This window comes from Corapipo altera, unplaced genomic scaffold (genome assembly GCF_003945725.1).
Source record: "Corapipo altera isolate COAL_440 unplaced genomic scaffold, ASM394572v1 268, whole genome shotgun sequence".
Lineage (NCBI taxonomy): Eukaryota > Metazoa > Chordata > Aves > Passeriformes > Pipridae > Corapipo > Corapipo altera.
In genome coordinates, this window is record NW_020884901.1 from 7,890,608 (window position 1) to 7,915,248 (window position 24,641).

Genomic DNA, 24,641 nt, shown 5'->3' on the forward strand with positions numbered 1-24,641 from the left:
CGCCCGGGCCGCGCCGCTCCCGGCGTGCCCCGCGCGCACGCGTGACCGCCGCGCCCGCCGCCGCGGGGGCTGCTGGGAGGTGTAGTCCCGGGGCGGGAGGGGGAGGCCGGGAATGGCGGCGTTGGGAGGGGGATCGCGGGATGGGAGCCTGTGCTGCGGCTCCTTCTGTCTGGGAAGGTTGACGTTAAAAAGAAGGCGAACGGAAACGTGTTTGCTTCGTTTTTCTCGGTGTAGCGTGCGCTGGTTTGGAACGCGCGGGTTGTGCGCTGCCCTTTGCCTGGTCAGGCAGTGCTGCTGCGGGAGCAGCCCCTTCCCCCTTCCCTTGTTCTTTTTCTTTTACTTTCCCTTCCCTATTCCTTTCTCCTTCTCTTTCCCATTCCCTTTTCGTTTTCCTTCACTTTTCCCTTCTTCTTTCATTTCCCTTCCTTTCTTCTTTCTTTTCCCCTTTTCCCCCCTTTTCCCCTTTCTCCCTTTCCCTTTCCTTTTCCTTCCCTTTTCCCTTCTCTTCCCTTCCCCCAGCAGAGTCTGGGCGTTTGATGCGTTCTGCATCACGTATTGAAAAGGTGTATTTTTATCATTCCATACCCTGTGCTGGGGCAGCCCATGGGCTCCAGGACAGAAAGGACTGTTTTTGGGTTCAGAACAGCAACTGTGAGCAGTTGACAGGGTGATGCTCTGGGGTATCCACACCTTGGCTGATTTTAATCATCTTCATGGAGTCCCCCAGTTCTGCACCAGTTTGTGGAGAACCAGCCAGTTAAGGGGTTCACCCTTGATCACAAAAGAGCTTGTGTTGCCTGGTCATTCCACTCTCCTGCTCCCTCCTGGGAGGTACTGAAGGATTGCAGCTCCATTACACCTGCACAGGGCTGATCACCAGAGTCATTAATCATGGATTAGTCATTTCCCTCCTGCCTCATCTCTCTTTCTCCTCCTCGTCCCTCCACCCTTTATTTCTGACCCCTCTGCCTGTCAGGCATTGCAGGCTGGCAGTGGTAGCCAGAGACAGGTTTTGGCCACTGGATCATGTCTGTGCTCTGCCTGGTGTTTCATAGAATCCTAAAATATGCTGAGTTGGAAGGGACCCTCCATGTCCTGGAGTCACTAACACCAATCCCATTCCAGCCACATTTTTGCTCAGCCATTGTGACCTGCTTTAGAGATGGCAGAGAGATAGCCCTTTTACTGTGACCCTCTGGGGCTGCACAGCAGCACAGGGAATGTCATGGCTTGGGGCTTCCTCTGTGGGAGCAGGGAGAACCCCAGGCAGGTGCAGGGGCACCGTGTCCTTCACACACCAGCAGCACCATCGTTCCCAGTGGCATCCAGGCACTGTCCCGTGATCAGCCCAGGGCTGATGTGCAGGTGGAGGCCCCAGCTCAGAGGAATTCACTGCCTGGAGAAGGAGGCAAATCCTTGGTTTAACCATTTTCCAAAAACCCTTTGTGTGGCCTCTCTGCCTGCAGCACTTTTCCACTGCTCACCCACTCCAGCCAGCACTGAAGAAAGCAACTTGCATAATGCACCAAGTCTTGCCACCTTTTGTTCTTGGCGGGTTTTTTCTACTTTATTTAGAGTAGACTAGTTCAGTCTGAAGGGACCTACATCCCAACAGCAATGAGAAGCAGCAGGGATCAGCAAATGTGGGCAGGGGACACGCTCAGAGGCAGTGGAGCAGATGCAAAGCCTGACCAGGGTTGCAAAAGAAAATGAGTGAGATTTACAGTTCCCCTGTTTCAAGCACCAGTGGATCCCTGGAGGTGTTGCTGTGCCCAGGGAGAGGACACAGGGTTCACTCCTGACTTCTTGCCTCACCAGGGAGGTTCTTTCAGCCCCCAGTGTATTTTCCAGTGGAAAAAAACAAGGATGTAAGCATTGAACCAGGGTGGTCTGGCAGATTTTTTGAGGCTACCCACACCTGAAAGTGAGCAGTGTGAGGAAAAAACAGTGGTAGGAATAGAAAATAATCTTTCAGTGCATCCTGGGGAGAAAACAAAGAGCTCTCTGGACTTGATTAGAGGTGATAATGATGAGTCAGTGATGTTACTCAGCATGTGGGGGTGTGGAGGCATGACACTGAAGGATAGGAAGGCCATCCAGCCTGGGACCCTGAGGGGCTGCCCCACACCAGCAGCCAGCCATCCAGCAGGCCGGCTTGGGAAGATCTCAGCCATCCCATGGGAAAGGGGCATGTGGATGTGTTGGAGCAGGGAGGGAACCAGCTGCCGTGGGGGGTGATTTGGGGGGTCATGGAGCCATCCTTGAGGGACTGTAGTGTCTCAGAGGCAATGGGGTGAGCACTGAGATGCTGCCAGAGGTCAGATGAGCAGGGCAGGGCTTGGGTTGCTCTTCCTGGGAGCCACTGCAGGCAGTGGAAGGGCAGTGGGGAAAGTGCGGGGTCAGCAGAGCCAATTCCTTTGACAAAGCAATCTCATATGGAATGCCTGCACCAATCCCTTTTAGAGAGGTTTATCAGAGGTCTCTAGAAGCTCTTCTGGCATTTTTTTCTTAATACTTCAGGCTTGAAAGTGTGTAAATGTCTCATCTGAAGCCGAGGTGAGATCCTGCCTATCCAGCCTGTGGGGAGCCAGGATGATCTGCCTCCGGATGCTCCCTGCTGGTGCCTTTGGGATCATCCTCAGGGCTGAGGGGCTGCACTGAAAGGCAGGGGGGCTCGTGGGAGCATTGTAGTGTGGCTCCTTGGCCAGTCCTTGATGTTGGGTGTCGGGGTGCAGCGTTCTGTGTTTAACTGAGTTTGGTTAATTGGCTGTGAGCTGTGGGCACAGCATCATCAGGGAAAGGGGCAGGGGCAGGCTGGCAGTGTGGAGATGAGGGGGCTCTTCCTCAGGAGCTGTAGCGATAGAAAAAGGAGTAATGGGTGCAAATTGAAAGAAGGGAAATTTAGGTTAGATATTAGGAAGAAATCCTTCCCTGTGAGGGTGGTGAAGCCCTGGCACGGGTTGCCTGGAGAAGCTGTGGCTACCCCATCCCTGCAAGTGTTCAAGGACAGGTTGGATGAGGTTTGGAGCAACCTGGGCTAGTGAAAGGTGTCCCTGCCCATGGCAGGGGCGTTGGGACTTTAAGATGATCCTTAAAGTCCATATCAACCCCTTAACATTCTGTAAGCAGGAGATGAAAAGGGGTCACAAACCCTCACGCTCGGGAGGCTATCAAGTGTTGTGACTCAGGGACGTTACACGATCGGGCTGCCACACTCCTCTTCCCGAGGCGTGGGTGGATGGGATGAGGATGGAAGGATGAGATCCCGAGGCGTTCCCGGCGGAGCGGCCGCGGGGCGCGTGCGGCAGGGAAGCGATGCCGGGATGTGCCGCATCCCGGGATCTCAGCGCGGTCCTGCCGCGGTGCCACGAGAGGGCAGCAGGGCCTCACGGACCGCCACGGCCACAGCTGTCCCGCCGTGACCGGGACCCCGCGTCCCCCCCTCGGTGGAGGGTCCCACGGGCTGCGCATTGTGGGGTCCGCACTCGCAGCCTGCATCCCTCCGGCCACGCTGAACCCGTGCTTTCGCCCAGGGGATGTCATTCCCACGTGGGATGCCGTGCCACGGGATGGCTGCATGTCCCAAAAGTTGGGTAGTGGTTCCTTGGGGAGCCCTTCCTTGCCCACATGTGAGCCCCGGGATGTGGGTGTTGGTGGCTGCTTGGAGGTCGCACAGCAGGGGCTGATGCTGTGCTTCAAGCAATCAGAGAGTGGTTTGGGATGGAAGGGACTTTAAAGCTCATCTCATTCCACTCCCTGTCATGGGCAGGGACACCTTCCACTAGCCCAGATTGCTCCAAGCCCCATCCAACCTGGCCTTGGATGCTTCCAGGGATGGGGCAGCCACAGCTTCTCTGGGCAACCTGGGCCAGGGCCTCACCACCCTCACAGGGAAGGATTTCTTCCTAACATCTAATCTAAATCTGCCCTCTGTGAGCCATTCCCTCTTGTCCTGTGCTGTCCTTCTCACACACATGGATGCATGTGACAGAGAAGCACTGCTGACTGCCTCCTTTCTCCCAGCAGTGTTTGCCCATCACTAACAGTGGGCAGCACTAAATCTGTCCGGGCTCTTCCCAGACCTGGTGGTGACCGCACTGACAATACCTCAGTGCAAGAGAAATCCTCAGGAAAACACGTCTATTGATTTTCTTTCCAACTCCCTTTCGATGGATTTGCCAACAAACAGGGTATTATTCCACCAGGTGATAAACAGTGGATGTGTCCTGTCTGTAAGCCCCCACTACAATGCCCATGGTGGTACTGGGTCTGTCCAGGGGAGGGTGGGGTACAGGGAAGGTGGACCAGAATTCCCTCTTCCATAAAATGCAAATCCCAAGTCCTAAGTCAGCCTGGCTGAGCAGCCCATTGGTGTTGGTGGGGTTGACCTGGTGAGCCTGGAGGAACCCCTACCTGGGTCAGTTCCTGACGTTCCTTTTACAGCTTCAGCTGGAGAGCATTCTCTCCTTCTTCCCAGCATTTCTGCTTTTGAAGAGCTACCACATCCTATCCCTGAGGTGGCTGCATTCTTGTGGGAAGTGGAGTGATTCCCAGTTTTGGAATGACTTGGGAATCTTTTGGAAGAGGTGCTGTATAAAATGCCAGACCACTAGCAAACCCAATGTCTCCTGGGAGCTCTCAAGACCAAAGAGCACTGCAGTGCAAAGGAATTAGGTATTATGCTGTCGCTGTTGTTATAGCAGTGGTGTTATCATGCTCCCCTCTTGTCCAGGCACCAGGAGGTGCTGCTGGTAATGCTGGAAGTGTTTCCCACATCAGCAACTGCTGCGTCCTAAGCAAGGACCCCTGTGTGCAGTCAGTCACCTTGTGCTGTGGGATTATAAAATCCTGATGAAGCTCAGAGACAGAGCCAGGCGCCCCAAGAGGCAAATGCTACCTCTGCACACCCTGTGCTGCTCACCCTCCCTTTCTTACACAAGGCCTGACGCCTGGCACAAGGCTGCTATTTAATTTATTTTGTTGTGGTGTTGTTTTTTGGTGGGTTTTTTTCTCCCTAAATACATATTTGAGATAAACAAACTAATAACTCCCACAAGTTGCCGTGGTACATCTAACCACATCCGCGGCGCTCTGCTCCCAGGCTGACGTTGCCAGCATTCAGCTGAGTTGCCAGCAGTGTTAGCAAAAGCATGTTCAGATTCAGGGGTTGATAAGGAATGCTTGTATCCTCCCTGCTGCAGCCCCTGCAGCTGAGCCTCATCCTCCTGCCGTAATGGGACCTTTGGAGCGCCCTCGCAGTGATCACCTGCAGAGCCCTTCCCCAGGAGCGAAGCTTTGCAGGAGTAATCAGAGTGCCCTGGGAGGTTATCCTGCTCTGTATAGGTAATAAAAGCCAAGCTGAGCCTCCAGGAACATGTGGTTTCCTCAGTTCACTGTCAGGTTTACCATGGGGAGAGTGGGCTCCATCCTGAGCCCACTCCTTGCATGCAGGTGGCTGAGGACATAACCAGAACTCATCTCAGAGGTAGGAGAGAGGGAGATAGAGGGACCTTAATCCCTTCTTCCCAGGCTGTAGTTGCTGTGGCAGGTCCAGGAATATGTTTTGGAGGCAAAATACCTCTCAGATCTGAGTAACTCCTCTGTGAGATGCCACGAGTGGTGGATGTTGTGGGTGGGACAAGACAGAAGCACCATCTCTGTTGAGGAAATCTTCAGCTTTCTAGGGACGAAACACCTTGAGCTGATGCTTTCCACCCCTTGAGCAAGGAGATGAGGGATAGTGGTCTATAATTCTTTGCTATAGAGCCAATAATTCAGGAAAGAAGGCTTGATATCCTAGTGCCAATCATGAGATAACTGATTCCACTGTCTCTTCAGCTCTGTGTTCATGTCCTTCCTTAAAGCATGGCTCTAAAAATTCCTTCCCCGTGGAGGGTCTCTGAAATCGCTGCTTCAGCTCTTGTGAAGAAGCTTTGCAGCTCAGAATTGTAATTAACATAGTTCTTTTGTACAGTACTGATGTTTAAAAAAAATGTTACTCTTGTGCAGAAGCGAGAAAGAAGAGGCTCATGGTATCTCCCTGTAATTTCCCTCTTTGTGAGCCACTCAGTTTTTTAAGGTTTCAAGGCTTTCCCTTGTGAGACTTGAAGTTGCCTAGAGCTGGTCTTCTAGAAAATAATCTCTCCATAACCAGCTCCAACTCCTATTTTCCATGTCTGTGCACACCAGTGTCTCCCTAGATGTTGAGACATCTCACAGCCTTGTTTTAATTTATCTTAGCAACTACCCCCCTTTTATTCCGCTAAAAGATGAGTTGGTTGGAATTTGCTCATTCTTCCTGTGACAGCTTTGATCCTGTGCACAGAAGTGTTCCCTGACAGCCAGACAGCAGGGAAGGGCTGTCCCTACCCTGGAGGGCTCTGGGAGCCATGAATGAATATTGTGTTTATTTGTATTTCTAACTGACTAGTGCCTTGCCAGATCAGCTGCATGTCCCTGCAAGCACAGGGCGTTGAGACATCCCTTGTTCCTCTTCAACTCCTCCTTGGGACTGGGAATTTGTTGTTGGAGGCAACAGCCATCCAGCTCATGGTGTTGGGCACAGGATGAAGAAAGGCTTTTCTTCTGTAGATATGACACCAGGGTATGGAAGTTGGGCCTTCTTAGATCAACCCATCTGTAGACAAAGCATTTAAATTGGAATTTAAATTGTGGAGGGCAGAGATGGGAGTCGTGTCTCCTTCGCTCCGGGTGTCACCAGGGGTGATACTTCCCTTGTCCTTAGCAAGTGTTTAGACAGACACAGAGCGAAGCAAAGGCTCTCCAGTTTTGTCTCCCTGTGGTGAAGACCACCAGGAGGTTTCACAGTGGGTGTCAAAGGCCTGATTGTTTCCTTGGGGCAGAGTATTGATAGTTTGGGTTTGGTAACGCCTTCATCTGTGCGGTGAGTTTGTTCCCATACCTGCTTATCCCCCCTGCCAAAGGCTTCATCCCTCCATGCTCCCTCTTTGCAACCTCTTTGGGTCCTTCCCAGCACCATGGATAGTGTGTCACTCAAAAGGGTGACCTAAGGACCACAGAGGCTAGAGGGGGCTGGCATTGGGGTGAGGGTGAAGGCACTCAGCTCTTCGGCCTGGTCCCTTTGGGAAGGTTTCTCTTCAGCAGTGAAGATAATACTGGGGTGGTTTTGTTTCATTTTGGAGCACATAAAGTGAACGTGCAAGTTAGAAAAGGGAAGACTGGGAACACAACTTAGAAAAGAGAAGAAGAACGTGATCAGTTCTGTCACTCTAGAAGTGCTCTAGAGTGGAAATGCTCACACTTCCAAGCAATGACATGAAAGTCCTGTTTTTCTCCTTCTCTCCTCAACCTTTCTGGTTTCCTGCTCCCACCTGGCCTAAACCTTCAGCAGCTGGATTTTTCCTGACTGCAGCAAGGTTTGGGTTTGGGAAGAAGACCGTGCCGAGATCTATTTAATGTTGTTTGGTTTCTTCCGTCTCCCTAAACCAGAAACAACTGAGCTTGGGAACAAGAAGGAGCTGAAGTCCATGCCCTTCATCACGTATCTGTCAGGCCTGCTGACGGCACAGATGCTGTCTGATGACCACCTCATCTCTGGTGTGGAGATTCACTGCGAGGAGAAAGGGCGCTGCCCCTCCACCTGCCACCTGTGCCGGCGCCCCGGGAAGGAGCAGCTCAGCCCCACACCGGTTCTGCTGGAGATCAACAGGGTGGTGCCTCTGTACGCCCTGATCCAGGAGAACGACACCAGGGAGGTGAGTGAGCCAGAGAGGGACCAGCCCCATCTCTGTGATCCTCTCAGCCCCCTCTCCAGTCACTGCAGGAATGTTGGGTTCCCTGGGGTGAGGTGGTGTTTTGGTGTGTGTGTTGGGAGGGGAATGCAGCGGGATGGTGTCAGGGATAGAGCTGGCAGATCCTGCTGCCCACCACTCACAGCCCCCTCAGACCTGCATCTCCCTGCCTTTGGTATAGTGAAGGCAATGCCATAAGCAGCCAAGGCCACAGTCATTCCCAGTGTCCACCAGTGTGCAGGATGTGTCCTGTGGAGGGGTATCAGTCCTTCCCTCCTGGCTCTGAGATCTCAGATGTACCTGTGTGAGGGGTGGCCAAAGCCCTGCAGGGCTCAACCATGGCTTTTCAAAGCACCTGTGCAGAGAGAGGGAACAACTAGCCACCTGGGACAGTCCCACAGCCACAGGAGGTCACTGTTACTCCAGGAGGGGCCAGCCAGGCTGGAGGCCACCCTTCCCTGGGGCTGGACTTCTGCAAGAGCTTCAGTGTTAATTCTGTGGAGATTGATTTCCCTCTTTCTCAGTTCGCTGCCACCCCCACCCCCCTCTGCAGCCCTCTGACCCCAATCTCGAGTCCAAAAATGACAGACCTGCTTAAAGTCACTTATTAGCACTGAGCCTGCACTTGATTAGGATGCCTGGAGTGAGCCAGTGCTCAGCAGCTGTGGGTGGGATGTAGAGGGCTGCAGGTCAGGAAGCATTCCTGGCACATGGAGGTGTGACCACCAGGAGTGATGCTTCATCCTCTTCCCAGATCCACAGGCAGAAGAGCCCCCATACTTCTTCTGGCACCCAAGTCCCTTATGGGCACTGTCCTTCCTTGTTTACCTCCTGATCTTCTTCCTGCTTTCCCATCTATCAGGCCACCTGGTTCTTCCATGCAACCATGCCTGACTTCCATACCTCAGTTCTCTTGTCTTTCTAGCTCTTTTCCCCAAACTCCCTTTCTCCCGCTATTTTTTCTTCCTGCATTCTTTCCCCACCCATGCCTGCTCTTCCCAGTGGGCAATCCTTGTGTAGACATTGACCTGCTGTTATCAGCATGTCCAGGGCAGTGCTGGGATGAGGCATCACGGGTACAGGGAGAGCAGTGGGAAAGCTGGTTTCCTTCAAGCAAGAAAGATGCGCTTCCCACCAGCAATCCGCAGGAAGACATTCCTTTTGGGATACAAGAGGTAGGTTAGCCAGTGAGGAAGGGGTAACTGTGAAAGCAAGCAGGATCTGGAGGATCTCCATGGACCCTGTTCATCACCAGGTAGCAATGCTGTCCTGTCTCTCTGGTCCTGGCTGCACAAGGTCCCCTCCTCCTCCTCCTCGTCTTCTTTACTTGTCCCCTCGGCCCTGCCAATGCTGCTGTGCTCACTTGGGGTGCATCCTTGTCCTGGGGAGCTGGAGCCTGTGTTTCACCAGCAGCAGCCTCCATCCCTCCCTCCCTCCCTGCTCCCCTGGCTCCTGCAGGGGCTGGCCCCTTCAGCTGCAGCTGGAGCACAGCCCGCATTGTGCTCTCTGCTGAGGCGCCGGGAAAACCGGCAAACAAACACGCAAACAAACAAAACCCCAACGAGGCAGCAAACCAGAGACACCCCAGACATCTTCCAGGGGGGCTGTGCTCTGTGTATCCCTCCTCCTCCTCCTCCTCTGCTTCCACCTGCTCACCCAGGGGTGGAGGGGCCTGTCTGCGTAAGGGGGTGTGTGACTCTGCTCTCCCTTCACCCCAGGGAGCTGTTGATCAGCAGTGCTGGGGTTAGAGGTGACAGGGTGAGGGATTTGGGTGGCTGCAGGATGGAGGATGCTGCCAGAGGGGATGCCCAGGGGACACTGGGAGCTGACAGTGAGCGGCACGTGCCAGGACAGATCACCTTTTCCATCCACAGCAGAGGGTACTGGGGTGGGTGGGTTCACCCTGTCTTCTCTGACCACCACCCCCTAGCTGTCTTGTTTTGTTTTGTTTTGTTTTGGCTTTGTTTGGGTCTTGTTTTGGCTGTGGGCTTCTCTTGACAGCAGGCCCTCTCATCCTCCTTCTCCCTACAACCCATCCAAGACCATCCAAATCCTTGCTGCAGCAGGAGTGCTTTTTGCCTTCCCTGACCATTCCCATTCCCTTAGCATGAATCGCTTGTGCTGCATCAATTCCAGAACTTTCCTTTCCCTTCTTGTTCACTTCTCATCCACTGTCCTGTTCCCTCCATCCCTTCCTCCTCAACTTGCTTCTTGCCCTTCTCTCCACCAGCCTCTCTCCTGCAGGATTTTTTATTCTCTCCCTCTCCCCCTGCTGCCCTTGTCCCTGTGGGCAGGGATGAGTCCCAGTGCCTGGGGGCTGTATCCCACCACTGTTGAGGGACTCACTGCCACCATGGCACAAACCTTGGCTCTTGGCACTGGAGGTTTTGTTGAGCTGGGCAGAACTGTGCCTGCCTCTCTGGAGGACGTGGAGCTGATGGGGGCCATGTCCCTGCCCTAGAGAGGGTGGTTTGGTGTGGGGTTAGTGCTACCTGTATGAGAATATGTCCCCATCCTCTTGTGACATTGTGAGCTCAGTGTCAAGGGGTTCCCAAAGGGGCAGGAATGTGCCTTCCCCTCATCTTCCCACACAGGTGTGAAGTCAGGGAGGGTGATCATGAAAGGAAAAGGCGTTTAGAGGTGTTGGGGAGCTGCAACCACCACGGGGCCATCATCCTGTCACCAAAACCCAGGATTGTGCCCTGGAAAGCCACCACTTTAACCATGACCTTGCTCTGCACTCCAGGAGAGGCTCCCTCAGGGTGGGTGCCATCAGGAGCATCTCATGTACCAGCTGGATGATGAAATGTCCTTTTTCAGCACCGAGTAGGAGGCCAGGGCGATCCCAGGCACTTCACAGTGGTGTTCACCCATGGAATAAACATGATTTGCAGATGCCTGGGCTAAGCCAAGGCATCTCCAAGCACAGCCTCCACAGCAGAGCTGTCCCCTGCCTGCCTTTCACTGCTGGAGTGTTTGATCCTCAATCAATACAGCAAATGCTGGCTTCCTGGGAACTGCAGACACATTCCAATTCCCGTGTAGTATTAAAAAATTAATAATTGTAAACAGTGAAGCTCTTCCTCTCTGCATACATGTCCACATAGTTAATGCTGTATGTGTACAGAGAGAAAGCGAGGTCATTAATGAGGTGGATATTAACTTCTGTAAACTTGGCTGAAAGTTTTTGCTGTATAAGCCCAACAGCAGATATGAGGCAGGACACAGGTAAAGACATTTTGCCCTCTTCAGTATGTGTATTTTTTTTTCAGTAGGTTTTGTCTTTTCATCTGCCTCAGAGCAGTGAGTTACGCACTTCCTAAAATTTACAGCTACCACCCCGTCCAAGGCCATGTTCTCGGTTGCTGATGACCTTGCCAGACTCTTAAGTGCTGGGGTTTAAGTTTCCACACTGGGTGTCTGCCTTGGGCTGATTTGTGATTTTTCTTTGTGTGCATGTTTGATTTCAGCTAAAACTGACCGTTTCCAAGGGAGAGATTAGGTGAAAATATATTACTTTGCCCACGTGAAATAAGTTGGAAAACTCTTTATTTCCATGTCATTGGGAATTGCTGTTTTCTTCTTGCTTTGAAGCAAGAACTTGAAATTTAAAGGACTTCAGGAGGTTTTTTGCTGCCCAGGGAGCATTTGTCTTGAGGCATTTGTACTGTGAGTTCAAGGAAACTCTCAGCTGTGTGTGATCTGTTCTCCCAGGCCAGCTCCAGCACCACTCCTGCTCCCAGCAGTGGGGAGGAGCAGTGTATCAGGGCCCTCTTTTCCTTCTTGGATGTGATGAAAACTACAGATTGAGCCCCTGCTGGGAGTTTCTTTTGTTTCTCCCTGTGGTTTAATGTGTTGGTCAGAGAACTTGCCTGGTCACTGATAGCCTCAGCCTGGCTGGGGACTGTGGCAGTGCTGGGCAAAGAGTTTCCCAGGTTCAAGAAGATGCGTTTGAAGGTCCAAGCACCTTTGAAGGGTTTTGTTGAATGTCTTTTTTTCATAGTTGTTACAAATGATGTGTCTGTGGGTGGAAGGTTTCACAGCAAGGACTGCTTGCTGGAGCAGAGGCAGTGCTGGATTCTTCTCTGCACTGGTCCCCATCAGCTGGTGACATTCAGCTAGTCCAGATAAGTTTATAGCACCATTGCTGTCGTAGCTCCATTGCTCCTCAGTCTTGGATGCTCACACTGTGAGTTTAAAAGGTGTGAAGATCCAGGGAAGCTGTGACCTTGGCTTCACCTTCCAGGGTCTTCTCTGGATGTCTCTGGAACCTGCATCGTGTTTTGATCTACACCAGTGTCCCAACATCTCCCTTCTGCTTCCTTTGTGCTCTGCAGCAGTGCATACCCCACAGTGTTCCCCCTATTACTGTGTGCAGGTGAAGCTGGAGGAGATTCTCCACTGCAAGGCTGTGGAAGAAACCTCCACCAGCGTCAGTGGCTGACCAGGACCAACAGCAAAGAGTTTCTATCTGTGGTGGGGCTTTCTGCTGGCAAAATGCCCCCCAACACCTCAAGGCTGGGATGTTGTTGAGAGAAAAGGGATGTGGTGACCTTGGGTGCTTTCCCTCTAGTGAACATCCTGGAGTCAAAGAAGAGGAGAGCTGCACATCACCCCAGTTAGAGTCCCAGGCTGTGGTGACCTTCCTCCTCTACCTTCAAATGCTCCTCCTGCCCTCACCCCATGCCATGGGGTGGGCAACATCCTTCTTACTGCTCAGCACAGCCCTGGAGTCCACCCAGAGGCACAGGCTGAGACAGGGAGATCCCAGGTTTCTGCAAACCTCCTTGACCCTTGGCTGGGCTGCAGGAAGGCAAGAGGCCCTAGGAAGAGCAGGGATGCCCTGTTTCCCCATCCCTCCCAAGAGCACCTTTGACAGGGATGCTCATGTGCATGACTGGAGCCACAGGGCAGCTGTGGCCAGTGGAGGGGAGAAAAGGGAAGGCATGTTGAGCAGTGTGGTCCCTCCTGTTTGTACTCTGTTTGTTTTTCCCCCCAAAAAAAAAACCCTGAAACAAGCACAAAGCTGCTCCCGTGGAACAGCTCCTCCAGCTGCAGAAGTGCTTAGAGGGTGGTGTGGTGAGGGGAGTGTGGGGAAGGGAGGCAAGAGAGATCAATCTCGCTCCTAGTGGGAAATGGGCTCAAACCCCTGTTGTGTGTATTTAAGGAGACAAATGGATGTGGAGCCTGGGTTTTTGGAAGACCCCTAGGACCTTGATTTAATTTGAAAATTGAGTAATCTCAGCATTTGCTGCAGCCACGGCCTCCTTGCAGCACACACAGCCCGGCCTTGGTGTGGGGGTTTGCTGAAGGGCATGTCCCTGTGCTGCTGGTCCCATTGGCCTTGGCAGGAGCTCAGAGTGTGGCTGGGACTCTGGCAGGGCTCTCAGGCTCTCAGTGAGAGCTTCTTTCCTGCCCGTGCATGGACCACAGTGTGTTTGTGCCAGCAGTGCCAGGGGGTCACCAGCTCAGGTGGTAACTGAGGTTGGAGCAAAATTCCCCATTGTTCCTTCCCACCTCTTTTCTGTGACCGCCCCAAAGAACCATCTCCTTCTGAGCAGAGCACGGCCACCACTGTCCTCTTTGGTGTCCCCAGGCTGGCAGGGTGGCCTTGGCCAGGGTGAAAGATGTCCCCAAGGCTATCGACTCACTTTGGTCCCCACACAGCACCCGGTGGCAGAGCTGCTGGAGGACAACTGTCCTCCCTGTGCACACACAGCTTCCCCAAAGCAGCCCTTGAAGGTGTGGGGAGCCAGTGCCAGGGATTTCTTTTTCCACCACCAAAGCTGACAGGGAGCCCGGGAGAATGGGGACAGTTTGTGTGGTTGAGGAGATTTTTTTTTTGTTTGTTTGGTCTGGGGAGTTTTTCTTTTTACTTGTTGTTGCTTTGTTTTAATACCTGCTAATTGGCTCCTATTCTCCTCCTCGATCCCTTGAGCATCCTGCTGCAGCTCCAGCCCACATCCAGCTCGAGTTTCCAGGGGAAGAATGACCGCATTGTAACGCCCGCACCGGGCCATAATGGGGAGCTTTGTGCCGAGGTGTGAAAGCGGAGCCGGCTCCCCGGGACGGGGCTCGCTGCAGCGTAAGGGCCTTTATTTCCCCTGCTGCCAGGTTTTACAGCGTCCTCTGCTGCTCCCTCGGACCCCATAAATAACAGAAACCAGGATGCTGCCCACCCTGGGTCCCTTCCAGCACCCTGACCTTTCCGGCAGACCGATGATGTGCCTTCCCAGGATGAAGTGCTGCTGATCCTGCTCCCAGGGGAGAGGCAGCGGAGGCAGGGAGGGTGTGAGCAGCACAGGATGAGATCACCTGCCAACAGCAGTGGGGAAACTTCATCCTCCTTTGCTGTGAACCTGGAGCAGACTTTCGGACGCAAACTGCATGATCCTGGAAAGAGTCTCTGGCCTGGGAAATCCTTGGCCTTCCTCCTCCCAGAGATGTCTAGACTAAGGAGCAGCATTTATTTCCTGTGAACAGCACTGAGCATTGCTGGAAGGGCATGGAAAGCTTTTTCCTCCAGCCACCATACCATCATGGTAGCATCCTGTTGAGGCTGTGAAATCCTTGCTTGAGCCTAAATCCCCTGTTCTTTCCCTTGATAAACAGCCAGTGTTGGTTTTGCTATCCACAGACTGCTTGGAGTCAGCGGTGTCTGGGAGCTCTGGTCAGTGGCTCTGTGGTGTCAGGTACTGTATGGGGTGACATCATTGTTTGACTGGGCTTCCTGCTAAGCCAGGCAGCCCACTGCCTCCTCCAGTGTTCCCTACCTGTGCCCAGGGGAAGGTGGTGGTGTGTAGGCATCATCTCCACCCTGCAAACAGGAAGGGACAGGGTGTCTCCATTGGCTGCCATGTCCCTGGACATGAGGCTGTCTGCTGGCATGACCCAGCCTGCTTCACTCTTCCTCTTCTCCTTCTACATTGAAAAGAACAAACAAGCAGACAAAGGCCAAGGAAACCAGTGAAAAACTCCAAATGAATCAAATTTCCATCTTCTAGATCATCTCCACTATCTGCAGTACATCTCTGTCCAGCCTACGTGCTTACTTGTGGTTGGTTTTTTATCTCCCTCTATTTCCTTTTTAATTTTCCCAGAGAGTGACACGTGCACAGCAACCACAAAGAAACTCAGATTCAGTGAGCCAGATTTCCATGTCCCTGGCAGCCATGGAGAAGACCAGATATTCATGGATAAGCACCCAACATGTGTCCTTTCCAGTACCCCGTCTGTGAACACCAGCCCCTGTGGTGCGTTCCGAGTCCTGCAAATGCTGATCTGAAAGGTTCCTTCACGTCTTCTAACTTACCTCTCCTGGGATGTCAACAGAAAAACCACGGTCAGAAATAACTTAATGCTTCTCCTTCCATCAGCCAGGTCTAACAGAGGACAAAGGAAATGTTCTTCTCTATTCTGTTGCAGAGAGTCTAAGCTATAAAATGGGGCCAAATGGCCTCCCCCTGAGCACAAATAACAACAGGAGAAAGATCCATATGCAATCGAGTGTAGGATAAATGTGCTTAGCTGATCGTTCGTTTCCCTAATATTTTTTTTATGAATAGGCTTAGCTTATGGTAAGATGGGACTTTATGGTCCTGTAAGTCTTGCTTGTGTCAAAACAAATGAACTAGCCATCCTAGGGGGGAACTATCAATCCAATATATGTGTGTGCATGGGTGTGGGGAGTCAGACCTATTATACCTTTAAGAGCAAATTAGATGCTGTTCCTATGATTCATAAAGCTATATATCTAATGGCATGACTCGTCATCTAGAAAATAAACGTTTCGAGCCAGTTTCTCATCTCATAAATTTCCCCTCTGGCACTGAAGGACGTAAACTAAATGGGCTGACTCACAGGGAAACAATACAATTTGGATACTTTTAAATGAAAGATAAAATTGCCTTAGGGCACAGAGGGGTGTTGAGGTCCCGGGGAGTGGTTGGCGAGCACAGGACAGGACGTTGGGGGCCGCTGCCATTCCCAGCAGATAGGCTGGATAACGCTGCTCCTGGGAAGCCTTTCACGATTCCAGACCTTCTTGGGTTTTCACAGCTTGGTGACTTGTTGTGAACACCACGATGAAGCATCCAGTATGGAAATGGTCACATTGGAGATGGACTTCTTGTAGGTTCTGTCTCCTGGAAGGCAGGAGAGCAGGTGAAGCTCTCCCAAAGGCTGCAGCTTCCCATGGGATGGATCTCAGCACCCTCTATGTATCCTTGTCCATTGCTCTTGGTCTTCTTGTGCCATTGGGCTCCTGGTGGAGGTGGCAGCCTCTGTTCTCCTGCGTTTGTGTGAGTGGTTCCATACCTTCTGGTCTACACTGTTGGAAGGAGAAAGGGAAGGAGAGGTTTTCATGTGGTTGTCACCTTCCCTGGCACAACTTGAGGCCGGTTCCTCTTGTCCTGTCACTTGTTGCCTGAGAGAAGAGACCAACCCCCACCTGGCTACAACCTCCTTTGAGGGAGTTGTAGAGAGCAAGAAGGTCCCCCCGAGCCTCCTTTTCTCCAGGCTGAGCACCCCCAGCTCCCTCAGCCACTCCTCACATGACTGACTCTCCAGACCCTTCCCCAGCTCTGTTCCCTTCTTGGAACACACTCCAACCCTCAATGTCTTTCTTGCAGTGAGGGGCCCAGAACTGGACACAGGACTTGAGGTGTGGCCTCACCAGTGCCCAGCACAAAAGGACAAGCCAGGGACAAGCCCTGGTTTCCCCAGGCTGGCCTTGGCCTCAGTCAGGATGGAGGCAGGAGCTGGTAACCCAGTTAGAGTGCGTAGGTGTGCTCGCTGTAATGACCGTGGCCAGAGGACGCATCCATCCACTAACCTCATTTGTGTGAAGGGTGACACAAGGCAGATGACAGCTGGGTACCTGCAGGATCTGATTAGAACGTATGCAAGGCTAGGCAGGCAAAGCAAAGGGGATTGCTCATCCAGCTTGCACTTAACAGCAGGAAAAAGAAAACCAGAAGGAATTGACTACTGAATTTGGCTAAAGGACATGGATGGGGCAGGTGGGGTTTTCTCCCTGCGTTGGGGATGAGCAGGGAGAAGCTGGGTTAGAGGCCAGGGAGGGAGTGTGCAGAGCTGGGGATGGGGGACAGCAGAGTCATCAGTGTGACAGTGCAGCTCTTCCCGGGATCACCCAACATCTGTCTGTGCCTGCAGCGCGTGTCTGTGCACACAGGTACCCTCAGCACAGGGTATTTATCTTGCTTCCTGGGGAGAGCACACGCTTCCCCATCCATCCACACACATCAGGTTCCATTCCTCTCCTGCACGGACCCGCCGCTCCCTGCAGACGTGTGTCTGCATCCATTTATCCGCGTGTCAGATAAACTCCTCTCTTCATCCTTCTCTCCAATTATTTGGATGCCCTTTGCAGCCCAGCGCTTCAATTACATCCAAAGAACAGGGTAAAATAACATCACATTTTCATTCTTTCATGCGTTTTTTCCTTCCTTTCTTTTTTCTTTTTTTTTTTTTCCCCTCCCCATTTTTTTCCACCTGGCACAGTCCCATTTTGTAAATGCCTGGAAGCAGAAAATTTTGAAGGCGTGAGAGGCTTGAGGCGCCTTGTTAAAGGTGTTGGGGGTGTTTGGGGGAGAGCGACAAAACCCCGGACAATGGGAGCCCTGACGTCAGGCTCTATTTATACCTCCTCCTTTCAGAAACCTCCCCGGGATGGCGCTTTTCCTAGAGTTTTCTGCTCAGTGCTGCAGTCTGAGCTGTCCCTGTCCTCCTCATAGGGCACAGTTTTATCTCAAAGGCGTACCCTGGCAGCACGGGCGGTATCGCCGGGGCCAGGCTTCCGCAGGCAGCTTTCCATGGGAGGAATAATGCTGCTGGAAATGGGGCTGCTCAGCGTGGATGAGGACCAGTGAAGGTGTTTCACCTCCAAAATGTGCCTCGTAAAAGGTCAAAAGCGTTTACAGAGCTTTGTTTTAGTGGGTGATGTTTTGGTGTTCTGATTATTCTAGCTGGGCGTTGTGGCTTTGCAGGGTCGGGCTGAATGTTGGCTCTGTGTGTGTGCAGGGAGAGAGAGAGACCCTGTCTTCCAGGCTGGAGGTTTAATTAAAGGCAAAGGGTAGTGGGAGAAACCACCATAAATCCATGATGTCTGAACTGCAGCAGGATATGGAGTGAGGGATGTTCTATCCTGCAATGTGGGGACTGACACTGAGCACCCCAAGCTGTGGGATGAGCACATGGGAGGCCTGGGTGGCTTTGGAAATTCAGACCCCAGGAAATGAACAGCCGTTATTCCAGGGATCCATTGGCATCATTAGAAGCAGTCAGGGGGGCTCCTGGTCAGGGTGGGGACAGCCTGCAAATATTTTCCAGTTTGTTTTTTTTTGTTGTTCCAGATACTGCTGTTTTGCTTGAGAGTCTTTCTTATGCAAGTGAATAAAGCAGCAGTTTGCTTGCAACAGGGCAATCTGTATGAATAACAAACTTGTGAGAAGGATGGAAGTGGTCTGTGTTGTTGGGAATGTAGGAATTTAGGGGGACAGAAACAGCTGGGCAGATGGACATGTGGAAGAGTGGAAGAGCTTCATTGTACACAGCAGCAGGGTGCAGGTACCATGTGCATGATGTCCATTGTCAAAAAGGAACTTATATTTGTGCTCCTTCAGGCTCTTCCACCACAGGAGATCCCCTTCGTAGGGCTGTGCAGACACTCCCCATCCCCGCTCCAAAAGCAACACTCAGGGATGAACAGGAGTTAAACACAGGGAAGGGACGTGCCCAGGGCCATGCAGCAGGTCTGTTGCAGAGCTGGGGAGGACAACACACACCCTCCCCATCCCGTATTTCCTGTTCCCAGGGCTCTGCACTCACACCCTCCCCTGTGATGCTCAGCCCCATGCGGCTGAGCCACTGGCCGGATTTCACTGAGTCCTCAGCACACGTGTTCACACTTTTTGTTCTCATGTCAGGCCTTCAAGGGAGCCCTGATGAGCTCATACTGGTGCTCGGGGAAAGGCGATGTTATCGAAGACTGGTGCAGGTGCGACCTCAACGCCTTCGATGAGAACGGACTCCCGAACTGCAGCCCTCTCCCTCCGCCTGTGTACGTATCAGTGCGAGTTCTCCTCTGGGTCACAGCCCCCCAGCAACAGCCCCTTTCCCATGGGTTGTGACCCAGCACCAGCCCCTTTCCCACAGGCTCAGCCCACGGGCACCTCCTTCCGCACCTTTGGGCCCGGGGGCCGCAGTCCAGCCCCCCTCTCAGTGTGAGTGATGCCTTTAGGATATCCTGGCTCCGGCTGTGGCCCTGGAAGGTTTCCTTATAGATTTTCATCACCTGATTAGCAGGCCTTGTAGAATGGGATTTCAAATGCTGAAAGAAATGGAATTACAGTGCAATTCATTGTGGCTTGTCAGAGCAAGAGCAAATCAGGAGCAAAGTGATGGGGAATTAGCTGAGAAAGCAGGAAGACTGGCTCCAGCAAGCCACAAGGAGCAGAACACCTTCTTAGTGAGCCAATATCCTCGGAGGGGATTCATTTCCCATCCCGAGTCCAACAAACATGCTGTATGTTTGGAGCCAGACTCCCCATATCCCTGTACTTGTGTTGTCATTTACCCCAGTGCAGAGGGAGCAGACGCCCCTGCACTAGCACAGCCAGGAGCACAAAGCTCCTCTGCCTTCATCCCAGCCCACGTTGTTCCTGCTCTGGGCAGGAGCTCCTGCACAGCTGCCCTGCTCTGGCTCTCACTCACACCTGGCAGCGGTTTGCTTGTTTGCAGCTGGGTAAATTCACACCACACCTGCCCCTTCCTTTCCCTCCTTCCGCCCTCCCTCGCCTCTGCTGGCTGGCAATGCAGACCAGACCCTCCCTCCCGTGGACTCAGCCCCACTAGGTTTCCAGAAGCTGGATCCTCTCCTCTTTTTCTCATGGGGTGTTGGTCCTTGGTTCCCTGTGGGTTGCTGAAGCTCAGCAGTTCTCCCAGGTGATGAAGGCCCCTTTGGAAGGGGTGTTTGGGGTTTGCATGGTTGTGGTTACATGAGCTTGGCTTTTCCAGGAGCAGGGGGAGGCAAGGGCACACATTGCAGTACGCTGAACCCAACTAACCTTCAACTGGAGGTTCTTCCGTGCTCACCTGACCGCTCTGCCCTTGTTCCCTCTGTCCCTGAGGGGTCTCTGTGCACATGCCTGTGCATGAGTGTGAGCCCTGGCAGGGGTTGGGTTATTTTTAGAGGTGGATTCCTCCCCAGAAAGAGAGCTGATGTCTAATTTGGTTTCTTTCCTGTCTCCTGCCCCAGCCTGCGGCTCTCCCCCAACGTGGAGCCCTCCAGCACCGTGGTCAGTCTGGAGTGGCTGGATGTGCAGCCTGCCATTGGGACAAAGGTGTCTGACTACGTCCTGCAGCACAAGAAGGTGGATGAGTACACGGACACAGACCTCTACACAGGTGGGTGTGAGGGCAAACTCCTCGTGGAGCAGAGGGTTAAAGGTGATGCCTCCTGTGCCCTGCCTGGCTGGGAGCTGCTGCTTTGGTGGAAAACAGTGCACAGAGCCAAGGTGTTACATGAGGTATCAAACCCACTCCATTCTGGAGGCTTCTGCAGACGTGGGTATTGGAGGGGAAGGGGAAATACAAAAATGCAGTAAGGCAGAAGGAAATATTTTGTCCTTTTTGGGCAGGAGAGCTGTGAGTTGGAGTTTCTGAAGTGGCTGTTTGATCTGATCAGTCTGAAATGCCACAGGATTGTGGATGTGGGGAGGGGGAAGGTCATCCCTCAACAGCTCAGGGGCTTTATTGGTCTATTCCAGTGAGTACTGCATTGCATGTCCACCTTTGAAAGGACACTTTCAGTTACCTTGCACACCTATCAAAGGAACTCAAAGCCTGCAGTATTTAGGGAGATCATTTAAGCTGCACAAAACTTCTCCAGGGGAATCTGAAACTTCCCTGGGTTGGAATTTAGCTCCCAGGCTTGTACTGAGTGCTCTGTGCCTTGCAAAGGCTTTGTCAGCATTTCAAGCCATGCTCCAGGAGCTGCTGGACAAGGCGTAGGGCTGTGAAGGATGGGGCTGGATTTGAGTGAGTCAATGATGGATTTCAAAAAATAGGACTTGAGACCTTGAGTGATGGTAGTGCTGCATGGAAAGCCAGGCAGAACCTACTGCTTTTTGCCCGAGGATTTTGGATGTAGTTTGTTAAAGAAGCTTGTGGGACTCATTGGGGGGCAGCTGGTCTCGGAGTGGGGAGCCTCGCTGTGCTTGTGCAGACTTGTAGGGGCTCCCAGGGAATCCTGGCAAGATGTTTGGCTGTGTTTCCCTGTTGGGAAAACAGTCTTGGGAAGACGATTCGGAGAAAGATCAGGAGTTGCACACAGGCAGTTCTTAGGTTGGGGTCAGCTTTCTCAGCTTGTGGTGGGGATTTTTCTTCTCCTCAGTGGTGTAAGACCCTCTGAGCTAAGTGTTCAGCTGCCATGAGCTGTCTCAGGGGAGACAGCTTCCACAGGGAAGTTTCCACCCTCTCTGTTCATCCCAGGCCCATCTATTCTGCAACATAGATGCCACCATATCCAAAAATTGTGTGCTATAAGAGTTGGCCTGTTTCTTCTGTAGAGAGCCAGACCCCCACACCCTGGTGGCCCTGGCTGTTTGTGGAGACCCCTGTGAGAGGGAACTCTGATTCCTGGCTCATACAGGGCCTTTCTCCTACACCTTTGCAGCATCCAGTTCCAGGGTTGCCCAATGTGGCCATGGCCCCTGGGTTATGTTTCTTGTTTCCTGACATGGATGAAGGCTAGTTCTTTATCTTGAAGGGACACCCTCCAGTAATGGAGAAAGAAAATAAGCCACCAAAGGAGGGGCTTTGTTTTGTATGGTGATTCCAGATTGCTCACACATCAGTCAGGTGAGGCCAGACCAGGGAAAAGTGGGATTTATCCTTTGAAGTGACTGGATCTTTGCCTGGCAACCAGAGTAGGAAATACAGATTATTATTATTATTTTGCTTTTATGACTGCCATGTGTTTGACAGGCAATTGAATTCATTGTGGGGAGTTGCCCTCCCCTCTCCCTGCTCTGGGGGACTGTTTGGGACAGAATGACCCTATTAACAATTAAAGAGAAAAACCAATCCTAAATCTATCCCTTTTTTTTCTATGCTGCTTATAACCAAACAACATTCCTGTCTTCATTCCTTTCTTACCCTACAGGCCTCTAATGCCAGATGACTTGATTCCTGCAAATACTTTGCGTAGGTTTGCAGAGGTACTGACTGCTACAGCTCTCAAAGGCTTCACCCAACCAAAAATCCTGCCCTGGGTGTCCCCTCCCCACCATCATCCACCCATCCTGCTGCACCACAACTCATCCCATCTGAGCAGCATCCATAAAAACAGTAACTCAACCCCAGAGGGGGAATCTTTGGGAGGTGGCGTGTGGGATATGAAATTTGGATGGCTTTTAATGGATGTTGGCACGTTGTCCTTCCTCCTCAGTCTCTCAGCTGCTGGCAGGGAGGAGCAGGTTGCTCATGGTGCTGGGAGGTTCATCACAGGTATTGGCAGAGTGTGGCAGCTCTGGGCTGGGGGATCCAGCAAGGCTGGAGAGCTCTTGAGGCTGCTGCCATTCATCCCTTGGATCTCTTGAGTTTAAATGAGTGAGTTATTTGTGCTTGGACAGTGGTTTTGTTTGCTTTGTTGCATTTGTAGCCATTTCTTATTGTGATTCCTGGCACTGGCTGAGGCTAGAGCTGTCTCAATCTGTTCATCAGCCCTGTTGCAAAGTAGATGGTACCTGACCCCTGCCTCAACTGCCTTCTGCCTTCCTCCTGCACCACACAGGCCTCCAGTCTCTCACTCACGCAAAACTCCTTGGCCTCCCCATTGCTCTGCAACTAAAAGATGTAGCTTTTCCCTTGAACCAGAAAATATTTGCTCCTCTTCCTCCTGGAGCAGAGTCAGGAGGGAGTTTTGAGGTTGGTCTAACGTGTGTCCCCTCTGCTCCCTGCTGGGCTCCACACGAGCGGGTGATGCTGCAGGACGGGGCGCAGGGAGCCGGGAGCCTGCGTGGCTCGGCTGCCCTCGGCTGCAGGAGCTTTTTTTTAAGAGGCTTGTTACTGGTGCTTAGAAAAACACAGCCCTTGGCCCATCTGAGGCTGAGAGGAGGTGAACTTGTGTGCGAAACAAACCACGCTTTCAACACCAGCACGCGGGGAGCGAGCGGGCCCTGCGCTCGGGAGCCAGCGGAGAACGCGGAGAGCAATTACATCCCAAAGCTGTTTATTAAAACTTGTGGAAATTACTCATAACTCCATGTGTGCGACGGCTTTGTAGTTGAGTGATGCTCTTTGTTTGAACATGGGGCTCTCGAAGAGGGCGAGAGCGTGGTGTGGTGTGTGTGTGTGTGCGCGCGCGGCCGAGCCCGCCAGCGCATTATGTCATGGACGAAGCAGGCGCTGCACTTGAGAGAGGGAGAGGGAGAAATGTGTTTTACAGGGTGAGGTACAAACTGAAATGGCTGTGAACATCTGGAACTGATATTAGGCTTGGAAAATGTTTTCTGTCACTCCAACACTCCTCTGGAGGAAGGTTTCTGAAGTTAAGAAGCTCCAAAGGGGATGGGGGGGGGGGGGGGTTGTGGGGGGATGGGGGGATAACATGACTGTGGTGCAAAGTGCTTTTTATGTCTCCATTCTCTAAGCCAGGCCGTGTCCCTACCTGTGCCAGAGCGGGTATCACCACTGCTAGTTGTGGTGGCCCTGGCTTAGAAAGTCCCCTGGAGCAGCTGAGCCCCTCTGCCTGAGCTGGTCCTGCATGGGGAGTGCAGCGTCCTCCAGCTCATGCTGGGCAGGAGGACAGAAGGATCCTTGCCCTTGTTGTAGGGATGGGAGATGAGGAGCTGAGGTGGGAGGCCTTGTCTGAAAGCTGAAGGGTGAAATCCTGGTGTGGAGACAGGCAGAGCTGTGCCTGGTTTAACACCACCTGGACCATCTCTGGGGCCCACTTGGGAGGTCGGACCCGCCTGGGGGCTGGAGCAGGTTGGAACTGCTGCTGCTGCGAGTGAGCAAAATGCAAGGCTTAGAAATAAAAAAAAACCACTTTGAATGTGTTTGTAGCACATTTGTAGGGATGGCTGGGGGAAGATGAGGGACTGGGCTTTGGCTGTGTGGTGGACTGCAGTCTCTGGGCTGGGCAGGGGACTGTGTTGCTGCTGTAATGCTTTGTGACTCTGGAAGCTACTCGATCTCTTTATCAATGTTCTTTCCCTGGTGCAGTTTTATTCCCCTCTTGCCCCTCTGTTTGTTGCTGAGTCTCTGAACACACATCTGGGGGGATTTTGTGAGGGCTGCCATGTGCCTGCACAGTGGAAGATGAGGGGGTGGTTTGAGGACTGAGCTGTGAGGGTATCTCCAAGCACTTTGCTGATGATAAGTCAGACCTTGCACATTCTGATGTAGGAATGGACTCTCCTTTCTCTGCAGACAAAGGGGCACAAACAAGACACAGAGGTAAAATGCCTGTGCTGAGGTCACTAGAGCTGGACAGTGAATTAACCTCAACATGGGACAGTACTCACCTCTGAGAGCAGAAGGGGGTGCAGGTCCTGGATCCCCCCAGCTTTGTGCCCTACCCTGTACTCACTCTGCTGTCAGAACCCCCAGGCTGGCCACTGAACTACTCTGCACCTCCCTGTCATTCCCCACCACCAAGGTGGGCAGCCCTGTACCCATGCACAGCACTGGCAGTAGCTTTGTCCTTGAGCATGAATCCATCCCCTCCTGCTTGTGCTCCAGCATCAGAGTGGGCAGAACTGGGGAGATGCAGAGAAACGAAGTGTCCCTTGCTGTCACTGTGGCTGAGGGTGACAGCAAATGTGAACAAAGTGATGCCACAAT

The 24,641-nt window shown here is 52.6% G+C and overlaps 2 protein-coding genes across 5 annotated transcripts in view; one reads left to right on the forward strand and one right to left on the reverse strand.

Moving 5' to 3' along the window:
- The window catches only part of TRIM32 (tripartite motif containing 32), a 7,885-nt gene extending 7,851 nt beyond the window's left edge, over positions 1-34 (reverse strand). Inside the window, exon 1 of the mRNA XM_027650013.1 lies at positions 1-34. The gene's annotated coding sequence lies outside the window, so the exon portion shown is untranslated.
- ASTN2 (astrotactin 2) overlaps positions 1-24,641 on the forward strand; it is a 326,379-nt gene that overhangs the window by 224,734 nt on the left and 77,004 nt on the right. For 2 of the 4 annotated variants that reach the window (XM_027650010.1, XM_027650009.1), the window contains exons 17-19: positions 7,471-7,736; positions 18,719-18,852; positions 20,050-20,198. In XM_027650010.1, coding sequence (XP_027505811.1) covers positions 7,471-7,736; positions 18,719-18,852; positions 20,050-20,198 — 549 coding nt within the window. Of the gene's footprint in view, positions 1-424; positions 564-7,470; positions 7,737-18,718; positions 18,853-20,049; positions 20,199-21,957; positions 22,447-24,641 lie in introns of those variants that run through there. The other 2 variants (XM_027650011.1, XM_027650012.1) reach the window with 2 other exon arrangements.